Source organism: Chiloscyllium plagiosum, chromosome 37 (genome assembly GCF_004010195.1).
Source record: "Chiloscyllium plagiosum isolate BGI_BamShark_2017 chromosome 37, ASM401019v2, whole genome shotgun sequence".
NCBI lineage: Eukaryota > Metazoa > Chordata > Chondrichthyes > Orectolobiformes > Hemiscylliidae > Chiloscyllium > Chiloscyllium plagiosum.
In genome coordinates this window covers 34,484,406-34,493,714 of record NC_057746.1, presented here as the reverse complement: position 1 = coordinate 34,493,714, position 9,309 = coordinate 34,484,406, and the positions used below count along the sequence as shown (strand labels likewise).

The 9,309-nt window shown below is 43.4% G+C and overlaps 1 protein-coding gene across 1 annotated transcript; it reads right to left on the bottom strand.

Annotated features, from left to right (window-relative positions):
• Nucleotides 1-781: 781 nt before the first annotated feature.
• On the bottom strand, nt 782-3,485 carry LOC122541506 (heat shock cognate 71 kDa protein-like). Its single transcript, XM_043678327.1, has one exon. The coding sequence runs from the start codon at nt 3,311-3,313 to the stop codon at nt 1,394-1,396; it is 1,920 nt and encodes a 639-aa protein (XP_043534262.1). The 5' UTR covers nt 3,314-3,485; the 3' UTR covers nt 782-1,393.
• Nucleotides 3,486-9,309: the final 5,824 nt, after the last annotated feature.

Genomic DNA, 9,309 nt, shown 5'->3' with positions numbered 1-9,309 from the left:
CAGCAGCTTTCTTTGGGACAGAATAGTTCAGGGAGAAAATAAGGCGTGCAAAAAAAAAGGCAGTATATTTATCACTGGTGATTTTAATTTTCATGTAGATTGGGAAAATCAAGTTGCCTAAGGAAGTCAGAAGGACACTTTTCTAGAATCATATGTTCTACATCCAAATGGGAATCAAGTTATTTTGCGTCTGATAATATATACTGAGGAAGGCTTATACATGATCACAAAGTAAAAATAAACTCTAAGGTTACAGTGACCATAATATGATAGAAGTTAGCATTCATGTTAAGAGTAAGAAACTTGGGTTGAAAACAACTGTGCTATAAACTCGAAGACGGTCAATTATGTAGGCATTGTGCAGAGTTGACTGGAATGGACTCAGAACGAAGTTTAATAGAAAAGACAACTAATGAACGACTGCACACTTTTATGAAAATAGTTCATGACTCCCAGTTTCCTCAGGTGAGGAAAAATGACTCCAGGAAGGGAATATCAAAGAATGATTAACCAAGGGAAAAAACAGACAGTATCAAGTTGAAAGAAAAGTCATAAAAATGGAAAAGAATGTGAGAGAATCAACGTCTGGAAGGTATCACAAACGCAGCAAAAAAACCTTAAATCTTGCTGCAAACAAAAAACATTTATGACAGCAACAGACACACAATGCATGAAAATTGTTCTTATCCACTTAATGATTCAAATGGTTAAACAAGCTTTTGGAAAACACAAAGGACATCATCTGAAAATTGGTTGTGCACGGAGAGAAATTGTATTATTGATAGCCACTGCTCGGATGTTATGCATTTTCCACCAAAGATATTTAAATATGATTACTTTCCCCAGTAATTGCATACAAATTAAGTCTGCAAGGGCTGCCAATTGTTATAACACCACCTTCTTGTGGTCCGTATGAAAATAGAATCTCTGTTGTATACTATTTATTATAAGTGAACACTGTTCCAACTACATGACAGAAAGGATAGCTGGCTTGCTTAACTGTAAGTATAACCTGTCAAAAAATAACTTCTCAGGATTAGTGACAACTGACTGAATTTCTGAATCATACGGTGCATTCTTGTAGTGTGCAGAAAACTGAGAAAGAACTCCATTAGCAGCTAAAAGGGTGTAAAGTACGCAATGTATAAAACATACAGGAAACAGTTTGCAGAAAAATTCACCATTGACACGTTTAATTGCCACCATTCAAACACCCAAACTTCAGAAATGTAGGCAACCATTTACCTAACCGTGCAAATGTCCAAATCAACTGGGTTTACAGAAGCACCTAGAAATTCTAAAGGACTGTTGCAATTTCAGAGAGGTGGGGGGATGGAATGGTGGAGAAGACAGACCAACTGAAAATGATATTACTTTGAAGAGAGTTAAAGTTTCAATCAACTTCTTCAATTGTTGGTCCACCAGAAGGGTCCTTTCTGACTTGTTCTGAGAATGGCCCTTCGGGCATACCTCCCTGGTAGAGTTTGGCAATGATGGGCTTGCATATTTTTTCCAAATCTTTCAACTGCTGCTCAAAGTCCTCCTTCTCTGCTGTTTGGTTTGCCTCCAGCCAGGATATGGCCTGGTTACACTTTTCGATGACTTTGTTCTTATCTTCCTCACTGATCTTGCCTTTCGTTTTCTCTTCCTCCACTGAACTCTTCATGTTAAATGCGTATGACTCCAGGGAATTCTTGGCTGTAATTTTCTCACGCTGCATATCATCCTGGCCTTTGTACCTCTCCGCTTCCTGCACCATCCTCTCGATCTCCTCCTTACTCAACCTGCCCTTGTCATTGGTGATGGTGATTTTGCTCTCTTTGCCTGTGCTCTTGTCCACAGCAGATACATTCAAGATGCCATTTGCGTCAATATCAAAGGTGACCTCAATCTGTGGTACACCACGTGGCGCAGGGGGGATCCCACTGAGGTCAAATTTGCCCAAGAGGTTGTTATCCTTAGTCATTGCTCTTTCTCCTTCATATACCTGGATCAAAACACCGGGTTGACTGTCAGAATAAGTGGTGAATATCTGTGTCTGCTTGGTGGGAATGGTGGTGTTACGTTTGATGAGTGTGGTCATGACCCCACCTGCTGTTTCCAGACCCAATGATAGTGGAGTAACATCCAGTAGTAGCAGATCTTGTACATTTTCAGACTTGTCCCCCATCAGAATAGCTGCTTGAACAGCTGCCCCATAGGCCACGGCCTCATCAGGATTGATGCTCTTATTTAAATCTCTGCCATTGAAGAAATCTTGCAACAATTTCTGGATCTTGGGGATGCGGGTGGAGCCTCCAACCAGGACTATATCATTAACCTGAGCTTTATCCAGTTTGGCATCTCTCAGAGCTTTTTCCACTGGTTCCAGAGTGCCTCTGAAAAGGTCAATATTCAGTTCCTCAAACCGAGCCCTGGTGATGGAGGTGTAGAAATCGATGCCTTCATACAGCGAATCAATCTCAACACTTGCTTGTGTGCTGGAGGACAGGGTTCTCTTGGCTCTTTCACAGGCTGTCCTCAGCCTCCTGACTGCCCTCTTGTTCTCACTGATGTCCTTCTTGTATTTCCGCTTGAACTCTTCAATGAAGTGATTGACCATGCGGTTATCAAAGTCCTCTCCTCCCAAGTGGGTATCACCAGCCGTCGATTTCACTTCAAAGATACCATCATCAATGGTGAGAATAGACACATCAAAGGTACCACCCCCCAGGTCAAAGATGAGAACATTGCGTTCTCCTCTACCCTTCTTGTCCAGGCCGTATGCAATGGCAGCTGCCGTTGGCTCATTAATGATCCTCAAGACATTGAGGCCAGCGATCACACCAGCATCTTTGGTTGCCTGGCGCTGGGAGTCATTGAAGTAAGCAGGCACTGTGATTACAGCATTAGTAACGGTGTAGCCCAGATAGGCCTCAGCAATCTCCTTCATCTTGGTCAACACCATGGAAGAGATTTCCTCAGGGTAAAAGGTCTTATCTTCACCTTTGTACTCAACTTTGACCTTTGGCTTCCCTGCATCATTCACCACCTGGAAGGGCCAGTGCTTCATGTCAGACTGGACGACTGGGTCATTGTATTTCCTGCCAATGAGTCTCTTGGCATCAAAGATGGTGTTCGGTGGGTTCAGTGCCACCTGGTTCTTGGCGGCGTCTCCAATGAGCCTTTCGGTGTCGTTGAAGGCCACATAACTGGGCGTGGTGCGGTTGCCCTGGTCGTTGGCGATGATCTCCACCTTGCCATGCTGGAAGACCCCTACACAGGAGTAGGTGGTGCCCAGGTCAATGCCAATGGCTGTCCCCCTGCTTGCCATCAATCAAACCTGTCTTAAACGCCCTCCTGGGGCTGCAATAGCTCGGCCACACCACCACGCCTAGCCCTCTGTTTTCAACCCCTCCGCCTCTTTGTGCCTTTTTCTGCTGCCCCACTCTCGCCTCGACCCCTATTTATAGGTTTCGGGCACGTCGTGGCAACCGACCGACGGATTGACGTGCTCTTCGTCCAATGGCCGTGTCAGATTCCCGCACTTTAGCAACGCTTGGGCCAATGAGCAGCAGGGCCAGGCCTGGCGGAGGCGGAACCAGTGCGGGGACGTGAACGGCCGATTGTGACGTCGGTGCCTATGGAATGTTTCTGTCACGTGCTGGATATGTCGTCGAGTCCAATTCAAATATGAATTGAATATTGAACCGTTAGATTCCCACCGTTAGGCCCAAATGGAAATGGCCTCCAGTTAAAAGTGGCACAGAGAGAGAGCTGGTTCATCATGTATATACCATTATTGCGGTATATTGACGTTTGTCCGGTGCTAGTTACCATGGGAACCATTACTGATTTGAGTTTTGATTCACGTTTTTGTCCCCTTAAGAGTACTTATGGTTTAAAGTTTAAAAAGTTCTCAAATTAAAGCCAATAAATTGTACCCTTTGTACTTAATTCTGCAAAAATAAGGCGACAGAAAGGAAAGTAACCACCCCACACATCACTGCAAGGCCTGTTTAAAATTTCTAGGAGAAAGTGAGGACTGCAGATGCTGGAGATCAGAGCTGAAAATGTGTTGCTGGAAAAGCGCAGCAGGTCAGGCAGCATCCAAGGAGCAGGAGAAGAAGGGCTCATGTCCGAAACGTCGATTCTTCTGCTCCTTGGATGCTGCTTGACCTGCTGCGCTTTTCCAGCAACACTCTTTCAGCTGTTTAAAATTTCCTCTGGCTTAGTGAGAGATAGTCGGGTCCTGAGAGTCAGTGCCTGAAATGTTAACGAGGTCTCCACAATTGACTCCCACCTAATAATCGCCTCTGAAGTGGCAGAGAAAATCATTTGTGATGCTGCAAAATAAAGACGCCCGCCAAAGGAAAGAAACTGGAATGGTCTAATATGCTATTTCCACTGCCGCCTACATTCGTTCAAATCAATTTGCAATGGCAATCATAAAAATATAGGAGGGGTGCTGTTTTGAGGATCCCTGCTGACCCGATGGGCTGACTGGCCTCTTTCTGCGCAGTTGAGATTCTGTGATGCTATGGTATCTGGTGGAGTTTAAATTTAATTCCTAAATTTGGTATTCAAAGTCATGTAGCAATGAAATAGAGTCATAGAGTTGAACAGCACAGAAACAGACCCTTCTGTCCAACTCATCCATGCTGATCAGATATCCTAAATTAATCTAGTCCCATTTGCCAGCATTCTAAACCCTTCCTACTCAGATACCTTTTAAATGTTGTTATTGTACCAATTGGCCATTGATTGTTGTAAAACTTACTTGATCAGGTCTGTGTGACTCCAGACCCACAGCAACATATTGTTTAATCAACCTGATCAGAGATTTTTTTTTACACATCTCTGGAGAAGGTGGGTCTTGAACTCAGGCCTCTTGATCCATAGATAGGAATTCTATACCTGTGCCATAAGAGCTCTTAGAGATGTGGTTATTGATAGTGTTCTCAAATAACCTGGCAGACTGCTCAGTTAAGGACAATTTATGGTTAGGTGTCAAATTCTGACTTTGCCAGAGATTCCTCCAGCTATTAAAGGAGAACCTGATGTGGAGATGCCAGTGTCAGACTGGGGTGGACAAAGTCATAAGTTACATGACACCAGGTTATAGTCCAACAGGTTTATTGAAATTGCAAGCTTTTGGAGCACTGCTCCTTCGTCAGGTGAAGTCAAGGGAAAGAAGGGGAATAAATATTTTTCAGTCTATTGAAAGACCATAGTGACAGATCATTGACGGCTAAATCAAGCTACTATCAATAACAAAATTCAAGTAACAGTCTGGAACTGTGACGCACCTCCAGGTCAGATGAAACACTACCATTGCACCAGAAGACCCTTGAGAAATTGTTGTTCCTTGCCTAGAAATTGAACACAGGGTACAGCAGTTATAAACCCTAATCACAAGGCTGCCCATGGAATGTGTCCGTGCCAAGTGTAATCATACACTCTAGTAAATATGAATTGCATAACTTTCCCCTCAAATTTTGACAGGGCTAATTACCTGCAATTTTAATATTAGGCAGATTTGACAATATGACTTGGTAGAGTGGAGTTTTAATCATGTGACCATGAAGTGATAAAGCACTTTTAAGTTTCAAATCTATCACCTTTAGCTGCTCAGCCACAACTATAAATGCTTAAAGGTTTTTTTTAATCAACTTGTTCTTCTATATTTTTCTGATTTTGTTACCATGTTGCGAAAAACACAAAAGAAATTTCTGAAAATTGTATAATTTAACCAACCTCATGCCTGTGTGATTTAAGATAGAAAATACTGGAGACACTTGGGAAGTCAGATAATGTGTAGGAAGAAAGGGACTAGCAATCTTAGAAAATAGAAGCAGGAATAGGCCATTCAGCCCCTCACACCTGTTTTGCCACTCAATAAATTCATTGTTGTTTTCGAGACCCATATTTGTACATTCTACCTCTATATCTCTTGATGTCTTTATTGCCTGGAAATCTATCGTCTCTGTCATGGATATTTCCATGTCCACAAAATGTCAACAAGTCATTAATTGATTTAAAAGTCATACTTGCTTAAATTCTAAAATTAACTTTGCTGAACATCATGGCCACTGCTGATCATATGATTCAAACTGACCACAATTTTTAGAAAGATTCCAATCAGCAGTTACCAGAACAGAACAAAACATCACTATCCTGGCAAGTCACAAAATTGCATAATGTGGACCTTGCAATCTACAGAGACAAATGATTGTTCAGGACTGGTTAGAGAGAACTAAGAGAGGCTGTTGAAACCTATTATGCCTCAAGTAATAATAGCAGCTCACCATTAATATCATACAAATGAATAAAGACCAAACAGAAACCAATTGTTTCCTATGAATGACCTCATTATTTTGAAATTATAGTCAGTTTTTTAAAATCCCTACAGTGTGGAAACAGGCCCTTAAGTCCAACAAATCCACATCAATCCTCTAAAGAGTATCCCACCCAAGCCCATTCCCCATTCTCCTACATCACTAATCCACTTAACCTACACATTTCTGAACACTATGGGCAATTTAGCATGGCCAGTTCACTTAACATGCACATCTTTGGATTGTGGAAGGAAGAGCACCCTGAGGAAACCCACGCAGACACATGGAGAATGTAAAAACTCCTCACAGTTATCCGAAGCTGGAATCAAACCAGGTCCCCGGCGCTGTGAGGCAGCAGTGCTAACCACTGAGCCACTGTGCCACCAAAACAATCAGGTACGCCCCAGCAAGGAACTGAACCACTACACTACCGAGGAGGTCAGCACACACCCTTTGTCCAACTCATCCATGCTAACAAGGAAGGTATCCTAAATTAATATAGTTCCATTTGCCAGCATTTGGTCCATATCCCTCTGAAACCTTCCTATTCATATACCTATCCAAATGCCTTTTAAATGTTGTAATTGTACCAATCTACACCACTTGCTCTAGCAGTTCATTCCATACATGCACCACCCTCTATGAAAAAGTTGACCCTCGGGTCCCTTTTGAATCTTTCCCTTCTCACCTTAAACCTATGCCTCTAGTTTTGGGAGGTGAGAGGGGAAACTCACATTACCGAGGAGGTCAGCACAGAAACACACCCTTTGTCCAACTCCTCCATGCCAACAAGGCATTCTAAATTAATCTAGTCCCATTTGCCAGGATTTGGTCCGTATCCCTCTGAAACCTACGTGAAAGCGAGTACTGCAGATACTGGAGATTAAAGAGTGTGGTGCTAGAAAAGCACAGCAAGTCAGGCAGTATCTGAGCAACAGGAAAATCGATGTTTTGGGTAAAAGCCCTTCATCAGGAATGAGGCTGGGAGCCTCGGGGGTGCAGTGATGTATGGGAGGGGTGGAGCTAGGGGAAGGTAGCTGAGAGTGCAATAGGTGGATGGAAGTGGGAGTAAAGGTCAGAGGGGATGGTAGAGCAGATAGGTGGGAAGGAAGATGGATAGATGGGACAGGTCATTAGAACGGTGGCTGGAAGGTTGGAACTGGGGTAAGGTGGGTGGAGGAGAAATGAGGAAACTGGTGAAATCCACACTGATGCGATGGGGTTGAAGGGTCCCGAGGCAAAAGATGAGGTGTTCTTCCTCCAGCATCAAGTGATAAGGGAATGGCGATTCCTAACCATCTGAAACCCTTCTATTCATATACCCATCCAAATGCCTTTTAAATGTAATTGTACCAACCTCCAACACTTCCTCTAGCAGCTGATTCCAGACATGCACCACCCTCTGCATGAAAAGGTTGACCCTCGGGTCCCTTTTGAATCTTTCTGTTCTCACCTTAAACCTATGCCTCTAGTTTTGGATTCTCCTACCCTGGGGACAAAACTTTAGTGGCTATTCGGCGCATCCATGGTTCTTATGCTTTTATAAACCTCTTTAAGGTCACGCCTCAGCCTCCAAACTCCAGGGAAAAAAGCTCCAGTCTATCCAGTCTCTCCCTATAACTCAAACCTTCCAATCCCAACAATACCCTTGAAAATCCTTTCTGAGCTCTATCAGGTTTAACATAATCATTCCTGTAGCAGGGAGACCAGAAATGGAGTGAAGAATTCTAAAGTTTTGCCATCCTCTAAATGATGAAATTCCCACTCACCTCAGTCCTTAGTGGAGAAAGTGAGGTCTGCAGATGCTGGAGATCAGAGATGGAAATGTGTTGCTGGAAAAGCGCAGCAGGTCAGGCAGCATCTAGGGAACAGGAGAATCGACGTTTCGGGCATTATCCTGAGGAAGGGCTAATGCCCAAAACGTCGATTCTCCTGTTCCCTAGATGCTGCCTGACCTGCTGCGCTTTTCCAGCAACACATTTCCATCTCAGTCCTTAGTGGCCCAACCATTAAACTGAGACTGTGTCCCAAGCCCTGGTCCTTTCAGTCAGGGGGACCAGACACCCAGCATCTTCTTTTTTGCAGAATTATTTAAATCAGATGAGGATGTCATCAGCAGGTCCAGCACTTGTTGCCCATTCCTAACAGTCCCTGAACTGAGTAGCTTGCAAATCATTTCAGAGGGCAGTTAACCACATTGCTCTGGGTCTAGAGTCATCTATAGGCCAGACCAAGTGAGGATAGCAGATTTACTTCCCTGAAGGACATTAGACATTTTTACATTAGTCAGTGGTAGTTGTAAGGGTCACGATCACTGAGACTTCATTTATATGGAGATTGAATGCAACTTTCAGCAGCTGCTGTGCTGAGATTTCAATCTGAATCTCCAGATCATTACCCAGTGACATTGATACTGTGCAACCACCATAGAGCTTTGTGTCATTCAGTTAGGTCACTTTCCATCCTTGTAAATTCCACAATCTCTCCTCATAGACAATCCTGCCATCCAAGGAATCAGTCTGGTGAACTTCCATTGCCCTCCATCTATGGCAAGATATCTTTCCTTTAGCCAAGGATATCAAAACTGTACACAATACTCTCTATGCAGTCTTACCAAGGCTCTGCACAACTGCAGCAAACCCTCTTTATTTCTTGCTGCACTTGTATGCCATCTTGTGGTGGGAGGTCATCGACCTGACGCACTAACTTGTTTCTCTTTCCACACTCATCCGCTCAAGCTGCTGAGTATTTCAAGCATCCACATATCTATACCTAAATAAAGCTTGGACTAAATGTCAAGCAGCATATTTATTAATCAATGGGAGCCTGATATCACACAAGTGGGCAAAGCAGTGGAAACTACCATTCAACTTGTGTAAGTGTGAGATCATCGATTTTGGCTCCAATCTGAAAAATCGGAGTTAGTTCAATGTGGTGGGAAATAGGAAGAAAGGAGTCGATGAGAGATTTGGATGTCCATGTACAGAAAGCA

Excerpts from the sequence above, each read along its gene's own strand:
- LOC122541506 (XM_043678327.1), bottom strand. The coding sequence starts at position 3,313 with ATGGCAAGCAGGGGGACAGCCATTGGCATTGACCTGGGCACCACCTAC.